At 45.7% G+C, this 27,412-nt stretch overlaps 1 protein-coding gene and 1 long non-coding RNA gene across 2 annotated transcripts in view; one reads left to right on the forward strand and one right to left on the reverse strand.

Moving 5' to 3' along the window:
• Nucleotides 1-12,747: 12,747 nt before the first annotated feature.
• Nucleotides 12,748-15,662, forward strand: LOC121002722. Its single transcript, XR_005779317.1, has 2 exons — nt 12,748-13,297; nt 13,535-15,662. It is a non-coding gene; the product is annotated as an uncharacterized LOC121002722 (long non-coding RNA).
• Nucleotides 14,619-27,412, reverse strand: part of FBXO32 (F-box protein 32) — a 30,294-nt gene continuing 17,500 nt past the window's right edge. Inside the window, exons 5-9 of the mRNA XM_040434202.1 lie at nt 23,952-24,045; nt 22,962-23,146; nt 20,274-20,456; nt 19,214-19,357; nt 14,619-16,018 (exon numbers count right to left, since the gene is read on the reverse strand). Of these exons, the coding sequence (XP_040290136.1) occupies nt 15,929-16,018; nt 19,214-19,357; nt 20,274-20,456; nt 22,962-23,146; nt 23,952-24,045 (696 nt within the window). The 3' untranslated portion in view covers nt 14,619-15,928. The remainder of the gene's footprint in view (nt 16,019-19,213; nt 19,358-20,273; nt 20,457-22,961; nt 23,147-23,951; nt 24,046-27,412) is intronic.

Here is a 27,412-nt window from a genome sequence, read left to right on the forward strand (position 1 = left end):
TAAGGGTGGCAGGTGAGTGTGGTAGCATGAATGTACCGTCCGGGTTAACCATGGGGTACAAGGTAGTAGGAAGGGGCAAGGGTGACATAGGAGTGACGGGGGGGTCCGGACCGAATGATATTAAAGGTCCGTTCATGGGCGTTGCCTGGGGACAAGATGGCGCTGTAGCTAACACGGGAAGTGATGGGACGTGCCGGGGAGTAGTTACCAAGGTGTGGTTTTGTGGGTGGGGAGCCCCACAGGCAAGGCACGTATTTCGGGAGGAGGGATTCTGTTGACCACATGTTTTGCAGGTCCACCCACCTGCTTTCTTCCCGGCGCCATTATAGGGTGTTGGCAAGTCATGTATCAATGCAACACCAGGTTTACAGAAATATCTCTGTCTTTTCTCATCAAAATTTTGTTCTCCCCCCCGTCTGTTCAAATTCTTTACTTCAGTCCAACCACACACGGACCATGTCTGTCAATTTATCATCCTCTAACTTCTCTCTTTTCTCGTTTAACAACACTTGCCAGGTGGCACTCCAAAGGATGCCTCCTTTACAGACACTATAACTCTTCTCCAACTTAGTTAATCCTTTTATGAAACGTTTGCCTCTCCTGTCCGCCACGTACTGTTCAGGTGAACAGTAACCCTTCGGGACACTTTCCTCATTTCCCATCTTCTGGATCCTTCACCTTGTTCTGGACAACACAGAAACCCGATATAACACGTTGAGCCTAATGTCCCACACACTCTGGGTAGACACTGGCCGGTCTCCTCCCTTCTGTCGTCTCTCGGTCACAACACCAGGGTGACCGATTGACACAGGCACTTTAGGAGACCTTTGGGTTTCTATCAGTCTGTGTTTCCGTTACAAAGGGTCGCACATTAAAAACAATAAACCACAATACATCAAGGAAGAACCCTTGCGTACTGTCTAATCGTCTCTCGCACCTACTGGAGCCGCCTAAAGACCTCTGTATAAAGTAATCACTGGACGTGAAGACCTTTGAGTCCCGGCAGCACACTCTGGGCTACCCCGAACCGCTCTCCACCCATCTGTGATCGTCCCCTTTATGGAGATTTGAGTCAGACGCCGGGCTGAACTCCGATACAGGCACACAGGAGAACTCCGTGTCTCAGTCAGTGATACTTGTCAACAGGGTCTTCACAACTTATAGGCACAACACAGTACATCAAGACTTTAAAAAACATATGGGGTTCTTACTTTCATGCCCTCGAGGACGTCCCAGACTGCTTCCGCACCCCTCCCTCAGACGAACTCCAAGAGGCTACACCAGGGGACACTTTATAGGCAAGATGACTCAATTTTCTCACCTCATATCACGGGTTGCGATCCCGGTGTCCGTTAGTGCGCCTCTCCTCGTCTGGTCTCCGGGGGTACGGGAACAGAGGGTCCAATCCTCGAGCCCCACGTTGGGCGCCAAAATTGTTCTGGTTCTGGCCAAGCTGCCAGTTCGGTTGATGTACTGCTCCAAATTAATTAATGTACGTGCACGGAGAGATCAGACTGAGACAACTCACAGCAAGGAGTTAAACAGGATCTCTAGTTTATTTCTGAAAACAACACACAATACATAGGTTTTACGACGGGATGAAGTGGGAGGGGGAGGGTGAAAGATAGAGTATATCTTTTCTATTGGCTACGAACATTATACTTTTTCTGTAACCTTGACGGCTCAGAGGAATTCCTCCCCCCTCCCCCCTTGCTCGTGGGAGAAACCGTTACTTCTTATTCTTTCTTTATAACTGCTTGCTTGAGCTTAACTGAAACCTCTTTGTAACTGCTTGCTTGAGCTGAACGGAAACCACAAAGAAACACATGATAAAACACAAAGTAAGATTCTAGTTTATAGGTGTTGGCTGAATGCCTGGCCGCCATCTTAGCTAAACATAGTCCTCAACAAGCAAGTATCCATTTTGTATCAATAGTCCATAACACATGTCATACAGTCTCCATGCAGATGTTGTCCCTGGTCAGATTTGAGCCTAGGACCCCAGCACTGCAAGGCACCAGTGCTAACCACTGAGCCACCATGCTGCCCATTCTATTGATCAGTCACGGCCTCCAACCACCCGGATACAACCATGCATTTCTATGTCCCATTAGTTGAAAAAGACATGGCTGTGGAAAGCCAAGTAGTTGTATAGGAGATAAAATGCCAGATCAGTGGAGATCCAGTTCATTCGGTGGAGCTCTAAGGCGCTTGCTTGATCACAGCTCCTATTAAACCCCTAGCTGCAGACTTACCACCTGGGCAAAAGGGGTTCCCCATTCTGGAGATCAGTGGAGGTCCCAGTAGTAGGTCCCTGTTTTGATCTAGCATTTAGTCCAAGAATGAAGCGATCATGCGGCTATACTTCCCGAATGATCACATCTCCGCTCTGTACCATTCACACCATGAAGAATTGCTCCATTGATGTCTCCACTACACTCAGTTGTTATTCCACAAGTCTGGTTTTGTGTCTCATTCTTTCCATTCATCATTGACTTTCTGCATGACCAACGAGAGTCTGACAACAGGATTATTTTTATTTTTGTGCTGATTTTTGTTGCTTGTGTTTCTAGTTGCATGCGACTCATCAACTATGTGAGTTGACATACTTTGACAGTGTTACTTACCCCATTAGGACCCTCATGTGTTAGTAGCACTACGAATAGCCTCTCTCGATCTGGAGGACTTGATACTGTTTGTCTTTGTGCTACATGGACAACCTAGGAAATTATCTACCTCCACCATCAGGGGCGCTCCTTAGGCCAGTTTAAAAAAAAAATACTGTCACGCTTCGATGTGGGAGGGAAACACCACACAGAGCATAAGAGGGAAGGGGGGAACAGGGAATCAGGCCTGAGAACTAGGGAAGGAAAATGGACACCTCCTAGTGAAAACCCTAACCAAAATCCTGACTACCAGTATGAACAGACCCCAAAGGTAGGTGAGTTCATACGCAGGAATACCTAGAGTCCTATCAAGCCCTATAGGACTCTGGTACTAATGGCAGGGACTAGACTACCTGTTCCTCCAAAAGGGAGGACGAACAGGAGTCTCCGACAGGCCTAATACAAACAATAGGGAAATGTAGCAAACAGAACCCAAACAAAATACAAAAGGGAAAGAAAAGACTTAACTTCGAAGGAGCTATGGAAGCACCAGGAACTCGGACGAGATCCAACCACAATCTATCCAAAGGTCCAAACAGAAGCTATAAACCGCACAGCATTGTGGGAGAAGCAACAAAAAATAGAGAAGGTTAAATGACCCTAATAGCCACACCTGGGGAAAGAAGGTGATTATACCCTAATTGTAGTCTAGGATATAATAATATAATGAGATGTAATGGTAACATCCTGTCGTGAAGATACACAAGTCGTGCCTGTGATATCACTGCAGAAGCCTGGATCTAAATGATTAGAGGTCCCCCCAATCCTTCTATGGTTTAACACCATAGGTTCTGTGTTCAGTTCTAATACTGATCAATCAAGGATTATACAGGTGCATCTCAATAAATTCAAATATCATCAAAAAGTTAATACATTTTAATAATTCAATTAAAAAAGTGAAACTCATATATTCCATAGATTACACACAGGCGGATCTATTTTAGGCGTTTATTTCTGATAAAGTTAATGATTATGGCTTACAGCTAATGAAAACCCAAAATTCAATATCTTAGAAAATTAGAACATGTGAAAAGTTCAATCTTGTAGACTCACGGTGTCACACTCTAATCAGCTAATCAACACAAAACCCCTTTTAAAGGTTTCCTAAACCTTTAAATGGTCCCTCAGTCTGATTCACTAGGCTCCACAATCATGGGGAAGACTGTTGACAGTTGTCCAGAAGATAGTCATTGACATCCTCCACAAGGAGGGTAAGCCACAAAAGGTCATTACTAAAGAAGCTAGCTGTTCACAGAGTGCTGTATCCAAGCATATTAATGGAAAGCTGAGTGGAAGGAAAAAGTATGGTAGAAGAAGGTGCACAAGCAACAGGGATAACCTCAGTCTTGAAAGGATTGTCAAGAAACGGCCATTCAAGAATTTGGGGGAAATTTTAATGGCACCGTTTAATATTCCAAATCATGTATTGAAAAAATCTTAGAGGGGTGAAATTGAAAAAAAAAATCAAGTGAATGGAACAAGCACTTGTAATTACACTGCGCCGCCGGGACTTTTGAAAAGGAAGTAGTGCCCGCACAAGCGCCACCTCCACTTCTTGCAGCTGATCGGCGGCGGTGCTAGGTGTCGAACCCCCACCAATCTAATATTGATGACCGATCCTGAGGATAGAATCAGACATTGGTGGCAGTGGGTAGGGGTTCAAGTGAACTAGTAAAGTTGGTGTATAGACGGCACATGCAGGGCTCCGCCGAATAATCATGTTTTAGCAGCTGTGTGGCCCTCGATGTTGATTCTGGCTGGTAGAGCTCGTCCCGCTACGTGTTGCCAGATTCTGGTAAGAAGAATATTAGAATTTAAGAGTTATCCAATCTGTCTGTAATGTGATGATTCCTGAAGTTCAGCAGCTTCATGAATTATTGAGATTATGAAATATATGTCACTGATAAAACACGTTTATGTCCTCCTGCCCAGGTTGTCACGAACAGAAACTTGGAGCGGCCGACCTCGTAGACTGGCGCTGATCATCCAGCAGGAATGAAGCTGCGATCGTGGGAACCTTCCCACCCCACGATAAATGCTAATCTGCTGGGGACTTTGGGAGATGACCGAAGCAATGTCCTTCAGGAGCCAAATGTGTTTCATCATTGAAGTGAAGGAATACATTGTGAACTTTTCTTGTTCAAAAAATTAGATGCAGCAGAGCTGAGTTTGTCATTTGGCATAGTAAAACTGTTAACCTATGGATTTTACAGTTGTTGTTTTTTTTACATGAGCAGGTTACATGGTCAGGATGCGAACGGACAGCATTCGGACTGAATCCTGACCCATTCATTTCAATAGGTCTGTGCACATGAGCGCCGTTTCACACCGACCATCAGCTTATGTTCTATATGGTGCGTTTTTCATTCACCTATGTCCAGGCATGCACACTTTACTGTACTGCATCCGGGCACACAAGCGCGCGCGCGATTTCACTACCGCATAGGCCTCAGGCCTACTAGGCCAGAAGCCTATGGCGGTGATCGGCAGCGGGGCAGGGAGCTATGCCCTCCCGTGCCCCACCGCAGTATGTGGGTGTTCGGTAAGGCGTTGGGCCCCCAGCGGTGCTGTGCCAGGGGCTGCCAACCCGAACGTCATCCGCCACTGACTGGAAGGGGGTCCCTTTGGTGACGGGGCCCAGGACAATTGCCCAGTTTGCCACCCCCTAACGCCGGCCCTGTATATCAGATTGCTGCAGCTTTCACTGCTTGGACCCCCAAAGATCAACCCTTTCTTATCCTTTGTAGCACGTCTTCATTAGATTCCGTCAGAGGGACTCATTCTACTATGACCTCTAGAAACCTGGAAAAGGGTGTCCAAATTAGATGACCCTCCCTTTAAAGGCTTTTTTTTTTTTTTTTTTTTTTTTACATTTTTGGGGTACATATAACTTAGTATTTACCCTTTCTAAAAAAATAAATAAAAAAAACTTTGTGCAATTGTCATCATTTATGGCGCTGCACTGCAAATGTTCTGTGTATGTCACCTCTCCTGAAATGTCTGTTGTAGTGACTACTTGCATCAGCCTTATAAAAACAATTCTGGAGCATCTATTCTTATGACTCTACCTTGTGCCATTCCTTTATTATTCCTGCTAGAAGTTATGACTAAATTATCAGTCTACAATGAAGGTCCAAATGGGTGTTACCAGTTGGGGGTGTGCCCCTGCACAGTCTGAGACCATCCAATCAGTGCTACCAGTGTCAGACTGGGACATGCCCCCAACTGGTAACACCCATCTGGACCTTCATTGTAGACATTTTGTTGCAGACTGCTAGCAATTCATTTATAACTTCTAGAAGGAATAATAAAGGAATGGTACAACATAGAGTCATAAGACTAGATGCTGTAGAATTGTTATTACATGGGGGATGCAAGTAGTTACTAAGACAGACGTGTCAGGAGAGGGGAGAGGTCCTCTTTAAAGTAGTTTCCCCAACCAACATTTATCATTTATCCACAGGACAGCCTGTGATGGCTAACCTCCAGCACTCCAGCTGTGGTAAAACTACAACTCCCAAGATGCACACTTGCTTGGCTGTTCTCAGAACTCCATAGAAATGAATGGAGCATGCTGGGAGTTGTAGCTTCACCACAGCTGGAGTGCCGGAGGTTAGCCATCACTGGTCTAAGGGATAAACGTATGATCACTGGAGGTCTGACCACTGGAAATCCAATCAGTCAGGAGAAGGGGCTTGTGTGAATGGAGTGGGGGGTTCTCATGCATGACCACCACTCCATTCACTGCTGAATAGAGTGGTCACAGTCTCCTGGAGTCCCATAGGAGTGAATGGAACGGTGGTTCTTCATGGGCGTCACCTCTACATTTACACGGGGGACTTGGGTGACACCCTTTTCTAGTGATCGGTAGGGGTCCCAGTGGTTGGTTCCCCCAACGATCATGCTGCTGAAAATTAGGTCAACTATGTCATTTTCTTAAAATACTGAGTGCCACAATGCGGACACTATCCAGCCGCCATCTTCCCTTTTTTATGAAAAAATAATAATAACAGTGCGGAGCTGTTAGTACTGAGGGACCATACAGCCAAAAAATGGAAATATACGGTAAGATTCCTTCAATCCAGCATCAATCATGTGCTGAATTATTGAATAGTCTGGATTATCGGACAGCTATAGCTGGATCTGCCACTATGAACTTGTAAAATTCCACATCATGTTGGATTATCAGATGCCAGATTCAAGAAGTGTCACTCTCCGTAGTTACTCGATTTTGATAAATGTGCGCCATAATGCTGAAGGAATGCTGCGAATAATCCTCTAATGTTATTATAAAATGGTTTGAATTCATTTTTTGGATAATATTTGGGATTCGCCGCTTAATCCCAACAACTTTAGTTGAAAGATTGATCCTGGGAGAGACACAAACGTGTTGTGAAATCTTGATTTACGCGGCGCTGCGTCCTTAATGGAGCGCTCTGACCTGCCAGAGCTCTCTATGGGAACCTTGGGACGTTCCGGGGCCATTATAGACAGGACACGACCTCTGCGGAGCTGGAAATAGACATTCTGTCAGGTGTGAATGATGTTTTGTCAATGCGGGTTCATTTTCAGGGGAAATACTGAAATATCTGCGCTTCATGATAGATCACATGAGCCGAGTTCTTACAGACACCCAAGAGGTGATCCAGCCTTAGGGCTCATGCACACGGCCCGGCCGTGGCCATATTGCGGCCCGCATACAGGCGGTCCGCAATAAATGGGCGTCGGCCGTGTGCACCCCGCACCACGCATTGCGGACCCATTCACTTCAATGAGTCCGCAATCACGGAGATGCGGAACGGAGGCACGGATTGGAACCCCACGGAAGCACTACGGAGTGCTTCTGTGGTGTTTCTGGCCGTGCCTCCGCACCGTAAAAAAAGTAGTGAATGCACCATCGGATGCAGATCGCGGAAGTGCCGCGGATCGCGGTCTGCAGCACGGATACGGAGCCCTTATAGTAGCAAATATCCGGCATCTGATCATCCAGAAATTCTGATAGTATGGCACCTACCACAACCCCAGACACAGGTGGTAGGGCTTATACAAGAAGCATAGAGATCCCTCTTGATATTTCCATACTTACATTTAAATCCTAATTAAGGCCAGTCCCTTCCCATCCCTTCAGATTAGCTGAAAATGCCCCTCTTAAAGGGGTTGTGGCACGAAACATATTCTACATTTTTCAAACCAGCACCTGGATCTGAATACTTTTGTAATTGCAGGTAATTAAAAATTTAGTACAGCCAGTGAGCTATTCAATAAAATGTATCTGTATAGCGCCACCTGCTGTCTGTTCTTTTCCTTATTTTTTTTATCCATCTTACTGAGATGGTCGCACGCGCTCAGTTTAAATTAACTGCCACCAGCCATATGCTCTGTTAGAAGCTGTGGCAGTTACAGGGAAAGGGGCATAATGCTCTCTCCTATTCAGAACACATGCACACTCAGCCAAGAATGCATGTTTATGGAAGGTTTCCAGTGAGATGACTGTGTGTGACATTTTATGTGTCTGTTTGCAGTAGATTTGTCAGAAACTCAAGGGCGCATTCACTGAAACTGTATGCCAGTTCTCTGGTCTCCGCCGTTATGTTGAGCGTGCATTTAATTAAAGTGTTCCACCTCTAAAAACCACAGCTGCATCCAACTGCATGGATTTTTTTTCCCCGGTGTGGGGTTAATGCAGCGTCCCACTAGCTTATGTGGGAACTGCAAAAGCTTTTTGTTGTCATCTGCAGTATCATGCTGTATTGTACTACTGTGTGAAATCCTTTTGTACCAGGCTGTCAGGTGCACTACATACATCCACCACTAGAGGGGGTAGCACCACAGTATATATAGGACAGTTCAGGCCTAGCTAAGGGAGTTTAGTTGGGAAGATGTAGTGGTTTGGTATAGGAGTGTGGAGGAGGCAGGAGAGGTCTCCTCTCCTCTCAGCTCTCTCTTGGGCTCCACGGCCCAGAGGAGCCATCATTGGATCTCAGTATCAAACCAGGAAGACAGGCAGAAGGAAAGTCTCTATTCTACCATTCACTCCTCAGGAGTAGCAAGTGAATCTTGGTCAAGTTTATTGTTGGATAAAGACAAAGGAAGGACAAAGCCGTTATTCTAGGCTCTAGGCGCCTTTGTATGTAGGTGAAGGATTTATTAGCTTCTGGCAGCCTCACCGATATTCTAAGGACAGATAAGATTTCTGTTGCATCACTTGTGTGTAGAAGATTAAGACTTGAACTACCTCAACTGAGACTGGAGCAAGGTAAAGAGCTGAATATCAGTGAGTACATAACTAATCACCTTAGCCTGAGGCATATCTACAAGTACAGCCTGTTACTGGGATTCATCACATCCAACCTGCATGTGTATCAGAGACTGTCTTATTGCTGGATGTAAACTGTTATCAAGAACCTGGTTATAGTAAAGTTTACAGTTGGATTTAAACCTGTCTCATTCTTCCAACTCCACACCACTATTACCCTCAACATTTTGCACCATCAAGGTGCTGGCGTCACGACACTACCTAAACCAGGGTCCCAGCCGCACAAGCACTCAGAAACCCAATCATTATCAAGGGCACCTCAATCACCACCTGGCCGGTGTCCCCTGTAACTGAGTGTGCCCCGGAGAATCCAGTGCTGTTCTCCCCTTCACTGCACTGCTGGCCCAGGGAGGCGTCTGCTAAACCGTGAGTAACCTTTGAACTGTATGTACATTCCGGCCCACCGTGAACCTCACGTGTTCTACCCCTGCGGACTTGCACGCTGCATTAACCACACCTGAACCGCTAAATATAAATATACCCTTAGGGTTTTTTGGGGGTTATAGACACTGATGAACTATACTTAGTCATTAATATCAGATTAGTGAGGGTCCAACATCCCCCAACTAGCCTATGTTCATAGAAAAAAAACTTGATAGATTATTGAAGAAACTCCCCAGTGTATTATTACAGTATAGACACGATCAGAGCTGAGATGACTTCTAGGTATAGAGGAAAGCTACCAGTGTTCTCTTCTCCCCAGGACCTACCTTCTCAAAGTCACTGCAGGGACGCCCATATTCAATCATCGGGTAGCATCTTGCTGCTGTGCGAGCAGGTAATATTTGGATGTATCCATACGGTGGGCCACCAAAATAAATTTTACTGGTGGGCCCCAGGCACCCCAGTCCGACACTGCTGGTAACAGTAAATTAATCTCAGGCCCGTCCTTCCCAGCAGGCCCAAATGCCAGAAGAGCTCTGCTTCTCCCCACAGGCTGCGGCCTGCTTCTTGACGGCATTCTTTTCCTTCATGCAGGATGAGGCCTGCTCCTGCTTTGTCTGTAGGGCACCCGCTGCTCTCCACCTCTTAAGTGGCCAGTGCATGCACCCTAATCTTCACCAGCCAATGGCTTGCCACCTTGGGGTAGTTAAGGCACCTTCCTCTGTGGGAGGGTGCCTGAGAAATTGCGGTGTCCAGGTTTGGGGCAGCCCCAAAGCTACGCTGGGTCCCCTAGACACTGTCAAGGTGTCACCACATGTTGCTCTCCGGAAGGGGAGATAAGAAGTGGTGCACCCCAATGGGAAATAAGTCCACCGAGTCAGGCTCTGCAGTAAACCAGGGTGTTTCTTTACTGTATGAATTTAGAGGCAAAACAATACAGGCGAGGCATAGGGCTGGCTTCTCCAGTCTCCTCCCTGGCAGAAGAAGGGTTTGATGCTGAGGAAAGGCCTGAGCTAGCTGCCTCTCTCTCTCTCAGAAGGCTGGAGGCCCACAGACTGTAGCTCAGTAGTCCAGGTGGCTTCTTGGTCACAGGGCTGGTGACTCATGGTCTCTTGCTCAGCGTCCCCATCTTAGCAGACTGGCATGAGTCTCCCCTCCAAGCACTGGTCACTAACTGCAGGACACTAGGGGCTCTGACTGCTCTCCTTATATACCAAATCTAGCTAGACTGAAACCTTCTAGTGGGAGGGGTAGAGTGGAGAAGCTCAGCACAAACAGTTACAAAGTTACAACTCCCGTCTGGCATAGAATACATTAGAGCTTCAATGATACTCAATGGCAATGACACAGCAGTTTTTCCAGACAAGACAAGACAAGATTCAGGAACTCACAACAGAGCTAAAACCAGACATTCAGTCTGTCTGGTTTTGGTGGTAAACAAGCCTGGCCTTTTCCCTCCAAAACATGCACTTTATGAAACCCTATGGCAGCAGTGGAACATTACCAGCTTCTCATTCAAAGTCCCAAAGATCTCTCAGTATTCATTAACCCTTTCCACAGAGCCTTGCAAATACAGTGCATATGAACAGAATATATATCACAACATACATATAAAATGCAGTTAAACAGTATTAAACAGTATCTGTTAACCCTTTCAAGTGAACTAAGTAAGAAGTTTATAACTTTGCATAGGCGAAACAGGGGCAAATGTTCACAAATGTCCAGAATTCACAGTAGTTCCTTGCTCCAGGGCACTACACTATAGGCTCCAGTTCACTAGAGTCCTGCAAAGGTGTGCTGTTTATACATTCATCTGCACGTATACTGACTTCTGCCTGTTTCCCATATTTGACCCTTTGCTGCCTGGCCTGATCTCTGCCTGATCTCTGTTCTAACCCGGAGCTGCCTGCCACGACCTTGGACTGTTTTACCGGATTTCATGTTCACTGCTGACCCTGACCTTGACCTGTTCCTTATCAAAGGTTTTCCTTTTCCCTCAGTGCCGGCAGCGATGTCTCATGAACATGGGTCAGCACTCACTTGTACAGAGACTACTCCAAGAGTTGGTGGCATGGTGGTTCCCCTGCAGCAGAGTCCAGATCCCTGTATGGGAGTTAAAGGGTGAAGACCAGGGTGGCCACTCCTACTCCACTCTCTTAAAGCGGGTGTCCTGAGCTTACGCTAGGGAGGTGTTGGTTTGCCATATTGCCTTGAGCTAAATTATAAGGGATCACATGGAACCATTGAAAACAATGGACGCCAATTTAGATAGATCCCCTGGACCAACGTGAATCCGGTGGACAAGTAATTTAAACCATTCCAAATTGGACACCCCCTTAAAATGCAGGGGCTGCATTGATGTTGTTGGGGTGTTATTCTGTGAGACATTGAGTTTGAGTCTCGTTGATTCATTCAGTGATAGGATTGTGTCTAGACAGTGGTGAAAGCAGGAAATGCGTATGATTACATGTTTCTTGGCCAAGTTTTTCTTATAGTCACAGCAAAAACATAAAGTGCCTGCCTTTTGTCCATGGGTCAAGATTGGTATTGCAGCTCAGCCCTATTCAGTCCAGGCGCTCTCTTCATTGTGGACTATGTTTGGTATAGATGAATGTGGTGAATAGGTCCGAGCTGCAATACTAGTCACGGCCCATTGAACAAGAGTGGCGCTGTTTCATAGGGAAATAAAAACCAACGATTTTTTCCCATACCCGTCAGTGTTAATGAAGACACCATCGCAGAGAATGTAAACATGTTATGTTTTATTGCAGTGTATGAGTTCATACAGTAAAAATTTCACAGGTCACGGCGGGTGAACAGCATTATGGTCCGTGTCATTATCGTACCCTCGGAGCAGGAAACCATCAGTCCCAATGAACAGTCCTGTGCGCTGCAGCAGAAATAAGGTGGATAGTAAATATAATGAAGCCGTATCTCTTGGCTGCTTTAAAATAAAAAGCTAATTTATTAAGGATGCAGAATATATATGATATATACCTCCAAAGTCTGACATGATCTGGAGAAAAATCTTCTTAAAAAGGTGCAAAAAAATAGTACATCACAACGGTGACATGAACCCAACCTCAAATGGTGGTCACCCAGACAGGAAGTAGGGTGGTTGCTAGGTAACGTCAATGTTACTCTCTTAAAGAGAACCTCTAACCTCTCCTGTTTTAGTAACTACTTGCATCCCCCATGTAATAACAATTCTGGAGCATCTGTTCTTATGACGTGGCATCCTTCTATTTTTCTTTCTAGAAGTTGTGAGTGAATTACTAGCAGTTTGCAATGAAGGTCCAGATGGGTGTTAACAGTTGTGGGTGTGTCCCTGCACAATCTGACACTTTCCAATCAGTGATGTCAGTGTCAGACTGTTTAGGGACACACCCCCAACTGCTAACACCCAGCTGGACCTTGATTGCAGACTGCTAGCAGTACATTCATTACTTCTAGCAGGAATACTAAAGGAATGGCACAACCTAGAGTCATAAGAATAGATGCTCCAGAATTCTCTACATGATGAGTGCAAGTAGCTACTTAAACAGACATGTTAGGAGAGGCAACAGGACCTCTTTACCTCCAGCTCTAGTAATCAGCACTAGAGTAAGCAGTGGTTTAGGGCCAGCACCCCCTCATTTGCCCTATAACAATAGTAGATGCCACATATCAAAATGAGCCCTGTGTTATGGTGCCAGGTATTGTCACCTAGGACAAAATGGCCTAGTGTTTGTTTTGCCACATCCGTGACACTTGGGCCAGTACCCCTTTCCAGTGTATTTTTACTAGAGAGGGCAGTCCTGAACAGGTTATGGCCACCCAACGAGATGGTACCAACCAGGGCTGGGTCCCAATCCAACCTGGGCTGGGCTCCAATCCAACCAGGGCTGGTTCCCAGTCCAACCAAGGCTGAGCCCCAATCCAACCAGGACTGGTTCCCAATCCAACCAAGGCTGGATCCGAATTCAATCAGGGCTGGGTCCCTATCCAACCAAGACTGGGTCCCAGTCCAACCAAGGCTGGATCCGAATCAAATCAGGGCTGGGTCCCATCCAACCAAAGCTGGGTGTCCAACCAAGACTGGGTTCCAATACAACCAGGGCTGGGTCCCAATCCAACCAAGTCTGGATCCCAATCCAACCAAGTCTGGATCTCAATCCAATTAGGGTAGGGTCCCAATCCAACTAGGGCTGGGTCTCAATCCAACCAAGTCTGGATCCCAATCCAATCAGGGCTGGGTTCCAATCCAATCAGGGCTGGGTTCCAATCCAATCAGGGCTGGGTCCACATTCTCCAGGGGTCCCATAGTAGCCACTCTATGGTATGGCCTTATATGCCACTATAGGAACATGATAAAAACATGAAACACTTTGTAGACATTTCTACATTCAGAATCCACTATACATAGTAATTACTGTACCAAACGAATCACAGGGCCGCAGCGTCCCAAAATGTAGAAGACGTCATCAGCACACCATAAAACCAGTCTATAGACCTTACATATTGTATTTTCAATTTTACAGAAAAAAATGTTCGTCATGTGCAAAGTAAAAATTTCAAATCTCCTGGCGGAATATACATATACATGTTCTTCCATTTGCACTTCAGGTTTCCATTATCGACGCATCAGCAGGTGAGGACATGTCCAGATACAGCTTTTGCCCAACTCTTGAGCCCATAAGTAAAGTTAAGGAGACTTCCTAGGAAATTATTTTAACCTTCTCCAAAGATCCTGTGCAGCAAACCATGACTGATCCCTTCACCCCATCAACCGTACAGCTATAGGGAGACATGTCTTAGGCTTCCATCTCCTTGAGGACCTCTACCACCATCTCCTTGAGGACCTCTACCACCATCTCCTTGAGGACCTCTACCACCATCTCCTTGAGGACCTCTACCACCATCTCCTTGAGGACCTCTACCACCATCTCCTTGAGGATCTCTGCCACTATCTCCTTGAAGACCTCTACCACCCACTCTCTCTAAAGGTCAATCAGTGAGTCTATTCACCCATATGTGTGACTTGAAGTCTGCAAATTGGCTCATCAGCAAAACCAGAGACATTTTGGAGGAGTCTCTAGGTTGGCTGACATTATTTGCATACTTTTTTTCCCCATGGAGCATTGCCTGAAAATAAATCTCTATGCACCCGCTAGGTCTCTTTAATAAGATCCAATAACTCTCTATCTTTTGAAATCTAAAGGCCCCCATACACATAAGGCTATTTTTAGCCAAACCTACCATTTTTGGAAGGACTGGCTGATGATCTAATGTGTCGAGGGAGCTCCTGACTCTTCCCTGTCCGGTGCATGTTGAATTGTAATGCCGATCCTTTTGTTCTCCTGGAAGATAAGCCACCCCCAGTAATGTCTGGACGCTGCCTACTCCTAGAGTCCTGAAGAACTGTAATCTGATCTACAATGAGACCATTATTGAAGGTGTCTAGAGGAAGAACTCAGGTCACACCATACTCATGACTATGACATGCAGGAAACAAAGAGCCCCAACATGTCTTAGACTGGGGGTGACCAAGGGCAAAGCCATAACCTAGAGTCTCTGGGCCCCGGAACAAAAGCTATACCTGGATTCACAACCAACCACTAGATGGAGTTGCTTTGTACATAATCTATATATATATATATATATATATTATAGTAATGTCTGGTGTATTACACCATTGCATTATCTTGTCGTTGCATCAATGAAAAGCTTGGATGAAGCCCCCAGACCCCCGGCCTCACCCAACCTTCAGCCATAGGACCTCTGCTATATCTATTTACTGATAATCCCCCCTGGTAAAGTGGATTATTGACCATTTTGTTAAACCATCCTAACTTTAACCCTTCCAAATACTGTATATACATAAACCTGCTATCCTGTGCTTACAGACAAACCAATATAAAAAAGTAAAAAAGTGCATCTTGTGTGAACACATACATACTATTTGTGCTAAAAAAAAGTGCTCTATAACTCTTCTTTATGGAAATCAAAGCTTCCCCTTTAAATAGGTTAAGACACCGAGGAAATGCATACCACTACAACGCTATGCAACAGTCCAAACCACAGAACGTAGTGTGAGAGCAACCACGCAACAAATACAACAGGCGACGCAAAGTCCAAATTTCTTTCCAGCGACGTTTCTTTGAAATGTCTCTTGTTGGTCACCTGTTCACACCTGAGCGCTCGGTCCTTTCTAAGAGGGGTGAGTTATGTTGATTCAAGGAGAAGAAGAGGTAGAAATATCTGTAGTGTAAAAATTCTCTGGATGGGGGTTCTAGTAGATTACAGTAAAAAAAAAACGGACCATTTGGAGTAGATCCCATAATGGTTCAGTTATGACCTCATTCATGGGGGTCCACATTCACTGGGGCACTTTATATAAAGAGAAGCCCCTCCAATTCAGTTTCTTGGATCCAGATCTGCCAGGTTCTTCTTTTCTTCACACACATGCTCTTACGCTAAATGTCGCCATTTCCAGAGGCAGCGATCAGTGTCATATTTACACTATGTACAGCTTAAGCTCAGCCCCCGAGGAGTTCAGTCTGGTAAGTCCCGGTCAGTAGGTTCAGAATCGGAACAAATTGATGAAATCTTGTGGTGACAGGGAAACCAGGCAGCTCTCTGGGTTGTTTGCAGTGCAGGGGTGCTCTGTTCCCTAGGGAGGAGAAAAGGAGGGTAAGTGGCTGTGAATAAAGGTGGGTGAGTCTGGTTTGCCTTTAAAGGGGTTTTCTGAGACTTTTCTGCTGATCTGATCGTTGGGGATCTGGGACCCCCGCTGATCCGATGTTTGAGAAGGCACTGGCGCTCATGGTTCAACTGCTGCCTTTTCTCAGACCACCAAGCACAGCGCCATCCATTGTATAGTGGCTGTGCTTGGTATTGCACCTCTGGCCCTAGGCCACGTGTCCTAGGGAAATCTGAGAGAAGGACTGCGAGCACCGGTGCCATCTCAAACAGCTGATCAACGGGGTCCCGGGTGTCGGACCCCCACCTATCAGAGTTATAATAAGTTAACCCATATCCAGAGAACAGGGCATAACTAACTGATTGGTGGGGGAATGACAGCTGGAACCCCACCCATTTTGAGAATGGGAGTCCTGTTCCCCCAGATCTGATGGAGCATCAGGTCCGCTGAATTTGCGGTCCCGCAGAATATGAATGAAGCGGCAGGGCACATGCTCGACCTGCTGCTCCATCAGATTAGGGGAATGGTCCCCAGCGATCAGATCCCCACCGATCAGTTAGGCTACTTTTACACTTGCGTTGTTAATTCCGGTATTGAGATCCGGCAGAGGATCTCAATAGCGCAATTAAACGGATCCGTTTTGATTTTGCACATCAGGAGGCATCCATTCCGTTAGGATGTGGTTGTGTGAAATTAAATTTAAAAAAAACGGATCCGCGACTAAATACATTGAAAGTCAATGGGTGAAAAAAACAGATCCGTCATCATTGGAGCTTGCAGCAGTTTTGTGTCCGGTCACAAAACGGAATGCTGACAGAGCAGAAGACATCCTGATGCATCCTGAACTGATCTCTTTCCATTCAGAATGCATGAGTTAAAGGAAACGTTTATTTTTTTTCTGGTATTGAGATTCTCTGCTGGATCTCAATACCGGAAAACAACAACGCAAGTGTGAAAGTAGCCTAATTTATCCCCAATCCTGTGGATAAGGGATAAAGTTAAACTTGGCACAAACCCCTTTTAATTATCTTCTGCAAAAATGGTAATACCAGAGCTTGGCCAGCAGGGGTCAGTCTTTATGCATTGATATTATAAGCAGCAATATTTCATTCTGTTCCTTATAATGGGGATCTGCACTGTACTGAAGAGAGCACTGGCGAGTGATGAGGGGGGAGTAAAACAGCAAAAAGTCTCACACATTTTGGTGCAAAAGCAGCACTTGCACCAAAATCTGAAACTTTTGTACACCAGCTTGCAAACGTGATAGTGTGACTAACTTAGCGGACATGCACTGTAATCATCAAATCGTGGCTGGATCCACTATGTGACACTCTGATTATGTTATGGGGCTATTTTGGCTGTGTTATATAGGGACTCAGACTTGTTATGAGGGCATTCTAGCTGGTACTGTGTAAGATCCTCAACCTTTGTCATTTAGGCACTCAGGTTCTGTTATTGGGGCATTCTAGCTGGCGCTGTTTTATTAATTTAGGCTCTCTGGTTCGGTTATGTGCACACTCTGAATAACATTTAAAGGGATTTCTCCCATGAAAAAGTTTTCAAACCAGCACCTGGATCTGAATACTTTTGTAATTGCATGTAATTAAAATTTTTGTATAGCTACTGAGCTATTCAATAAAATGCACATGCTCAGTTCCATCCTTTAACTGCCTCCTGAGTTGTTATAGGGAGAGCTGAGACACGCCCCTGAGCTGTGATAGGGAGAGCTGAGACACGCCCCCTGAGCTGCAGTAGAACAGACACTCCCCTGAGCTGCCAGTTTGATATAAATCTAGCAGAGCAATGAATGTGGAGATCTCTGGATCCATGTGAGGTCCAGGGCTGGTTCTAGGTTTGTTAGAAAGAGATTGTTATGTTCTATATGATGTCTGAGTCTCATTTTTTACATTATTCATGGCATAACCCCTTTAAGTGGGCACTCTTGTTGGTATTGTTAAATAGGCACTGCAGCTTTGTTATGTGGGCACTCTGGCCAGCACTGTTCTGGGGGCACTGGCTGGCACTGCTAGACTGCATTCTTGCTGGCCCTATTACACAATACTGAGACTTTTGCACTCTAGTTCTTTTATGTTACCAATCTGACCAGCACTGCTAGGGGGGCATTCTAGCTGGCAGTATTTCACGACATTCAGGCTTTGTCTGGTTCTGCTCTGTTACCAGTCCGAGTAGGAATGTTATAGAGGCACTCTAGCTGGCACTGTTAGATGGATATCCAGGCATTATGTGGGCACTCTGGCTAGTACTGTTTTAGGGGCACTATGGCTGGCACAGTTAGATGGGTATCCTGGCATTATGTATGCACTCCTGCTAGCACTGCTATAGAGGCACTCAGGCTGGTACTGTTATCGGTATCCTGGCATTATGTGGGCACTCTGGCTATCACTGTTATGGAGGCACTCTAGTTGGCACTGTTAGATGGGTATCCTGGCATTATGTGGGTGCTCTGGCTAGCACTGTTAGATGGTATCTTGGTCTTGGCATTATGGGGGCACTCTGCCTAGCATTGTTATGGAGGCACTCTGGCTTGCACTGTTAGATGGGTATCTTGGCATTATGTGGGCACTCTGGCTAGCACTGTTATGGAGGAACTCTGGCTGGCACTGTTAAATGGGTATCCTGGCATTATGTGGGCACTCTGGCTAGCACTGTTATGGAGGCACTCTAGCTGGTACTGTTAGATGGGTATACTAGCATTATGTGGGTACTCTGGCTAGCACTGTTATGGAGGCACTCTGGCTGGCACTGATAAATGGGTATCCTGGCATTATGTGGGCACTCTGGAGAGCACTGTTATGGAGGCACTCTAGCTGGCACTGTTAGATGGGTATCCTGGCATTTGTTGGGCACTCTAGCTTGCACTGTTAGATGTCTGTTTGTCTTGGGATTACGTGGGCACTCTGGCTAGCACTGTTAGATGGGTATCCTGGCAATTTGTTTGCAGTCTGGCTGGCAGTGTTAGAAGTGCACTCTGGCTTTGTTATGGGGGCACTCTAGTTATTAGGGTGTGGTCTCCCTGGACACTTTTAATAAATGTAATTATTCTGATCGTACAATCTGCCATGATGTAATGCAGTGCGCCTATGAAGTTGGGTGGCGGTTGCGGCTGAATTCCTGCGCCCAGACATCATCACCTCTGCACCTTACCTTCCAGGACAAGATGTGACAGTGACGGCAGAACTGCAGCGTGTCCCCATACTGCTCTCTTCTGGGGTAACACCGGACCAGTTTGAAGTACATCTTCTTCCAATCAAGATGCCCCTTATCTGACATGATGAGCCTCTTGCGTATCTACAAATAACAGGGCAAAATGTATCAGGAAAGGTCAGGAAACATCTTATAGTAGTATTATATTATATTATATTATATTATATGAATGTATTATATTTATTATATAGGCTCGGATTCCTATCTGATCACATTCTATGGGCATAGATTTCATTAAAGGGGTTGTCCCACGAAAAATAGTCTACATTTTTCAAACCAGCACATGGATCTGAATACTTTTGTAATTGCATGTAATTAAAAATGTAGTATAGCCCCTTAGTTATTTAATTAAATCTATCTGTATAGCACCACCTGCTGTTTGTTCATTTCCTTATTTCTCTGTCCACCTTAGTAACAGGACTAAGGTGGTCGCACATGCCCAGTTCCATCCTTTAGCTGCCCCCAGCTCTGTCTACTGTTAGAAGCTGTGACAGTTATAGGGAGAGAGCTGCAGCAGAAAGGACACACCGCCTGAGCTGTGATAGGTAGAGAGCTGCAGCAGAAAGGACACACCGCCTGAGCTGTGATAGGTAGAGAGCTGCAGCAGAAAGGACACACCGCCTGAGCTGTGATAGATAGAGAGCTGCAGCAGAAAGGACACACCGCCTGAGCTGTGATAGGTAGAGAGCTGCAGCAGAAAGGACACACCGCCTGAGCTGTGATAGGTAGAGAGCTGCAGCAAGAAGGACATGCCCCTTGAAAAGGGCACACCCATTGAGAGAAAAAAACATGCCCCCTGAGCACTAACAGTATACAGCTAATTGTCATCTGCTTTGATGGGTACATTTTTTCCGGAGCAGGCAGTGTAAACTGAGTGTTAGCGAGGATGCGGTGTCTGGGGAGACTTCATCGTGGATCAGGACACCGCAGCTATTGTAACGAGGGAAGGAACGCTGTGAAGGACGGACAGAAGGTGTTTTGTGCCGGCGGATAGAGTTACCTGCCGCTCGGTGAAGTGATAATGACAGAGCTTTTTCCACAACAGACGGTCCTCGCTGAGAACCTGCAGCTCGGAGGACACTTGGCCCAGGCACACGATATCCCTGCCGTCCGCCAACCTCTGCATGATGTTCAGTTGCAGACACAAGGGCAGATCTGTTAAGGTCATTCCTTTACCCGCGGGCTGAAGATGGAAGAGACAATGGATGAGGACACCGCACCGCGCTCTCAGATTCTAAGACAAAACTCTGCTTCTAGTCACATTTCACAGATTAAAGCTACTGAGAAACTTGGCGGATACTTTGTTATAGGGTTTCTGTGTTGATCTATCTCATATCTGTCTATCTATCTATTATCTATCCATCTACAGAGAGGAACAGAAGTATTTGAACACCCTGCGATTTTGCAAGTTCTCCCACTTAGAAATCACGGAGGGGTCTGACATTCACATTGTAGGTGCATTCCCACTCTGAGAGACAGAATGAAAAAACTAAAATTCAGAAAATCACATTGTATGATTGTATTTGTCTTGCACTGCTGAACATAAGTATTTGAACACCTGAGAAAATCAGTGTTAATATTTGGTGCAGAAGCCTTTGTTTGCAGTTACAGAGGTCAAATGTTTCCTGTAGTTCTTGACCAGGTTTGCACACACTGCAGCAGGGATTTTGTCCCACTCCTCCACACAGATCTCCTCTAGATCTGTCAGGTTTTCGGGGCTGTCGCTGAACAACACGGAGTTTCAGCTCCCTCCAAAGATGTTCTATTGGATTTAGGTCTGGAGACTGGCTAGGCCACTCCAGAACCTTGATATGCTTCTTACGGAGCCGCTCCTTGGTTATCCTGGCTGTGTGCTTCGGGTCTTTGTCATGTTGGAAGACCCAGCCACAACCCATCTTCAATGCTCTGACTGAGGGAAGGAGGTTGTTGCTCAAAATCTCACAATAAATGGCCCCATTCATCCTCTCCTTAATACAGTGCAGTCGTCCTGTCCCCTTCGCAGAAAACCACCCCCAAAGCATAATGCTACCACCCCCATGCTTCACAGTAGGGATGGTGTTCTTGGGATGCAACTCATCCTTCTTTTTCCTCCAAACACGAGTGAAGTTTAGACCAAAAAGTTCTACTTTGGTCTCATCTGACCACATGACTTTCTCCCATGCCTCCTCTGGATCATCCAGATGGTCATTGGCAAACTTCAGACGGGCCTGGACATGTGGTGACTTGAGCAGGGGAACCTTCCGTGCAATGCATGATCTAAAACCATGACGGCGTAGTGTTCTACCGACAGTGACCTTTGAAAATGTGGTCCCAGCTCTCTTCATGTCTTTGACCAGCTCCCCCCTTGTAGTTATGGGCTGATTCCTCACCTTTCTTATCATCAGTGATACCCCATGAGGTAAGATCTTGCATGGAGCCCCAGTCCGAGGAAGGTTGACAGTCGTCTTTAGCCTCTTCCATTTTCTAACAATTGCTCCAACAGTTGATCTATTTTCACCAAGCTGCTTGGCAATTGCCCCGTAGCCCTTTCCAGCCTTGTGGAGGTCCATAATTTTGTCTCTGGTGTCTTTTGACAGCTCTTTGGTCTTGCCCATGGTAGTAGTTGGCGTCTGACTGACTGTGGGGTGGACAGGTGTCTTTAAAGGGAACCTGTCACCTGGATTTTGGGTATAGTGCTGAGGACATGGGTTGCTAGATGGCCGCTAGCAAATCCGCAATACCCAGTCCCCATAGCTCTGTGTGCTTTTATTGTGTAAAAAACCTGATTTGATACATATGCAAATTAACCTTAGATGAGTCCTGTGCTTGACTCATCTCACATACAGGACTCATCTCAGGTTAATTTGCATTTGTATCCAATCGTTTTTTTTTTACACAATAAAAGCACACAGAGCTATGGGGACTGGATATTGCGGATGTGCTAGCGATCATCTAGCAACCCATGTCCTCAGCTCTATACACAAAATCCAGGTGACAGGTTCCCTTTAAAGAGCTCAGACAGGTGCTACTAAGTTAAATTAATGAGCGGAGTAGACGTGGACTTTTTAAAGGCACAGTAACAGGTCTTTGAGAGCCAGAATTCTTGATGTTTCTCAGGTGTTCAAATATTTATGCATTTACAATGTGATTTCCTGAATTATTATTTTTTTCTATTCTGTCTCTCAGAGTGCGAATGCACCTACAATGTGAATTTCAGACCCCTCCATGATTTCTAAGTGGGAGAACTTGCAAAATCACAGGGTGTTCAAATACTTCTGTTCCTTACTGTATCTGTCTATCTATCTATCTCATATCTATCTATCTATCTATCTATCTATCTATCTATCTATCTATCTATCTATCCTCATATCTATCTATCTATCTATCTATCCTCATATCTATCTATCTATCTATCTATCTATCTATCTATCTATCTATCTATCTATCTCATATCTATCTATCTATCTATCTATCTATCTATCTCATATCTATCTATCTATCCTCATATCTATCTATCTCCTATCTATCTATCTATCTATCTATCTATCTATCTATCTATCTATCTATCTATCTATCTATCTATCTCTCATATCTATATATCTCATATCTATCTCTCATATCTATCTATCTATCTATCTATCTATCTATCTATCTATCTATCTATCTCTCATATCTATCTATCTGCCATATTTTAGTATCTCCATCTTACCCGGGTGATCTGGATGTTGTTGAGCTGCTGCTGCCAGTCCAGGATGGCCTCCATTCTGTGAACCCAGAAGTTAATGTTGCCCACCAGGACAGTGTTGCCCACCCCCTGCACCAGTGTGCACAGGGACGTGTACAGGGTCTGCAGCAATTCCTTGATAAGACGAATGTTCTGCTGATCTTCAAGAACTGCCATGAAATAAGGGCATAAGATTTAGTATTTGAGGAAATGTAACTTCTTCCTCCAGTAGGAGCTTCTGATGTAATGTAAGTCTCCTACAGGTCAGTCCTGTCACTAAGGGGTAGACCTCCTGTAGGCACCTGGCAAAGTTTAGGCCGGGAGCAATTGTAGGTAAGACCCATGTGAGCGTCACAGCATGGACACCAGGCTGATACATTTTGCCTGCACTGATACATTGTATCAAACTGCCTACAAGGTCTGTTTGGATTTTCAATCAAAAAATGTTCCCATTCATTGACAGCAAACAGATATCTTAGAATGTTAATTCAAGCACAAGATATGTTGCAGTGATAATGCATTCATGACATAAAGATGTAAAACCTCTTTTCAGGGTTTCTCTGGGTTAAAAATTCTATATTCAGATACCGTCCTGTGAAATTCTGAATTAATAGGAAGGGGTCCCGATTCAGGATCTCCATCTATCAGCCAGAGTAGAGAGTGTCCATCGCTCTGGAGGACCCGGCACATCCTTTTTAATGAGAACTACTGGACAGTATGTAATGCTTATTTTCACCTGCGGGGGCACTGCAGGGGAATTGAACACTTGCTGATGGTTTCCCTGAAGATGACGTAAAATCATCGATTGTGCTGCCAACAATGTGAAAACTGAAGGAAACAAATGATCGTACAAACATTTGCCCGCTTTCAGGCTGATCGACCTGTTACATCATCATCACCGATCGGCATTCGATGATTGGCTCGTTGCATTGCCGATTGGCGCTCATTTCAGCCCGGCAGCTATTGAGCCCGTACCTTTCAGCACCACCTTCTCCAGTATGTTCATGTAATTCTTCTGGGCGATGCCGCTCAGGGACGTCAGCTGCGACTTAGCAATCAGTTCTAAGAGCTGAGGAGAGAGAAATATAAAAAATATCACAAACGTACAAATTACCATCTAATCAATAGAGTTTTGAAAAACTTGTCTTCGTTGAACTTCGACAAGAAATTTGATTTGTTACAAATTACTTTGTCACGAATCGCTTTCCATTGTATGTAGCGGGTGCAATGACGGGAAACAGCGATCGCGCCGCCCCCCCCTGTCATTTAACCACTCAGATGCCACATTCAATGCTGATTGCGGCATCTGTGACTCACATTAAGCCTTTCAGGGGTTAAAAAAAAAATTTATACTCGCCTCATCCACTTGCTCAAAGTCCACACCAGTCTTGAAGAAAACCCGCCAAAGGATCTGCGGTAAGCATAATGACGTCACCACATGATCACGCTGGGCGTGTGCGGTGATGTCATTACTGATGATGTCACTGCACGCACAGCGTGATCACGTGGTGAGGTCATCACACTCACTGCAGGTCCTTTGGCGGGTTTTCTTCAATCAAGACGGCCTCTCCGCGAGCAAGTGGGTGAGGGGAGTATAATTTTTTTTTATTTTCGGCCACCATTTTAGGAAAAATTGATTTGTTACCACGAAGCGCGAGGAAATACAGCTTTGTGACAAATCAAATTCGGATACTTTGATTCGCTCAACACTAGCGGTCACATATGCAGTGATCCATTCCGCATGTTGCAGTACAGCTAGGAAAAGCTAGCTGACAACTCATGCAAACACTGTAATAATGGTCAATTTGGTTGTCACCCAGCTTTCCAAGCAAGACATATAAGAAAAAGCAGAAAATACATTTAATAAATTATATATTTTTATTTTATTTAAGGGGGAAATGCTTTTTAAAAGGGCATTACCATCCACAGAATATGGCGTAAATGCCTGGTAAGTGAAGGTCCTACCTTCGGGACCCTCAATTATCGATAAGACAGGGGTCCAGAGGTTGAAATAGTTTACATTCCCTATCGAAATCAATGCTTGCCTCTCCCACCTGAGGTTCAACTGATCTTAGAGGGGAAAGTACGCCTTTAAAGAGCACATTTCAGCAGGATCAACCCCATTAAGCCCGACACACTGTCTGGTAGGGTTCATTCTGCTGATTAAAATGATACCTGTCTTGTGGCAATCGGTTGTGGCGTTCCTGAGAAAAAAGACTTTTACTCTTTATACAAACGAGGACATCGGAGCACCGAGGGGCGGAGTCTATCCCCACAGTGCTCCTCCTTTTTCCAGTGCTGGCCACGCCTCTCGGTGCACTAAAGGCCCAGTTGGTATGAAGAATAAAGGTCTTTTTTCTCAGGAACGCTGCATCCGATTTTTACAAGACAGGTATCATTTTAATCAGCAGGATCAACCCTTCCAGGCAGTATACCTGGTTTAAAAGGGTTGATCTTATTGACAAGTGCCTTTTATGGTGGGCATAGACAGAAGCTTATCTCAATTTTCAGGGTAACATCTGCTTATAATTGCACATTCCACCACTTGAGTACCCGACCCTCTCTTGTTCCCCAAAGCACAAAGGGCCCTGGCATCCCCCCATGTATACCTTTGTGCTAGAAAAGGGTTTCCAACATGTCGGATGATATTAAGCAACTTTATCCCCCTGAACCTTATGTGACCCAGTGCACCGCAGTGCGGCACAACACTGGCACATGGCACCAGGCTTATACACGCTGCAGTAGGACACAGGGAGGGACGCGTCGGACTCTATTTATTTACTACTGAAAGTTCCTGAGATTACGGCGTGGGCACCCGGCGCGGCCTAAAGTCACATGGAAAATAGTTCCGTTACGAGAGGCTTAGCTCCTGTGTGCACCTGGCAGCCCCATCGCCAAGTGTCGTCCACCTGCAGCCGTCACTCTGCACAGTCACACGCATGTGACTTGTCACCGGGACACCAGCACCGTGACTCAGTGCACGATCAGGTTCCATTTCCATTGCACAAGCCAGTACAAGTTTTCCCTCCAGGGGCGGTCAGCTGCCCATCCCCCCGGCTACCCACCAGAATGAGAGTTTAAAAAAAAATATTTTTCCTTGTCTTACATCTGCGGTGACCAAACAAGCAAAAAAACATTCCTGCAATGCGTTACCCTACGGGTTGTCAGCGACCGGATTTGTGACTGACACCAGAGAACACAAGCACAACCTTGGGGACAACCTGCGGACGTGGCCTTCAGGAGATGTCAGATCTCAGAAGTGGGGCCCGCACCTGTCAGGATCCTGTGGCTAAAGAGGAGCTGTGTTCGTCAATACTTGTGCTGTTCCTCTGTTATACCTACTGGAACTGTATGAATAAATTGACAAATGGGTGTTACCATTTACCCTTCTGATGAGGGGTGTCCACACAGAGTCTGATACGGTCAAAGCAGTGCTGGCAGTCTTGCTGCATAGGGACGTGCCCTGTGGACGAGGGGAATGACGCTGCCCAGCCGTCAGGCATCCAATTCCAGGAGGAATAACAGAGGGACGGCACAAAGCAGAGCTCTGAGAGAACAGGCTCCAGCACTGTTAGTTCATGGGGAATACAAGTATTTAATTACAGCGCTCTTCAATGGGATCTTGGAGAGGATGATGGCCGTTTTATTATATCCAGAGGTGCGATGAGATATTGATGGATTCGTTCTGGCTTCTAGATTGATGAGGTGGACGGTGGACAGGCTCGTGGATCGCACCGGATGGATGATTCATCACCTCAGCTTCGTCAGTCAAAAAAGTACGTTTAAAAATAAAAATAAAATTTACACAGATGTTTTCCCCAGTGCCATGGGGATTAATATGGGGAACTGGCATAGAGTCATGTAGTCAATTCCTGTTTCCTCAGCCTCGGGGTGGATAGAGTGCTGTTATCTCTGCAGTTCAGAAACTGCTTCACCTTAAAGGGGTTGTGCAGGATTAGAAAAATATGGCTGCCTTTCACTTATAACAGCGCCACACCTGTCCACAGGTTGTGTTCGGTACTGCAACTCAGAGACACGGACTTCACGATGAGTAAGAAAATGTGTGTTTTGCATGACGGTGCTTTTTAAAGGGGGTTTCCTGGGAGTAGAATATTGATGGTCTAGCCTCAGGATAGGTGATGAATATCTGATTGGTGGGGGTCCGACTCCCAACACCGCCACCCCTTCCATCAGCTGTTTGAAGAGGCTGCAGTACTCCGATGAGCGCTGCAGCCTCCTCACAGCATATCAAGCACAGTGCCGTACATTGTATAGTGGTGGTGTTTGGTATTGCAGTCTAGGCCCATTCAATAGAGTCACTGGTCTAGGAAGAGGCCGCAGCACTCTCACTGGAGAACCGCAGCGTCTGCCAGGTGTCAGACCCCCACAGATCAGATATTGGTAATCTCTCCTGAGGATACGCCATCAAAGTTCTA

The sequence above is a fragment of the Bufo bufo genome, chromosome 5 (genome assembly GCF_905171765.1).
Source record: "Bufo bufo chromosome 5, aBufBuf1.1, whole genome shotgun sequence".
Classification (NCBI taxonomy): domain Eukaryota; kingdom Metazoa; phylum Chordata; class Amphibia; order Anura; family Bufonidae; genus Bufo; species Bufo bufo.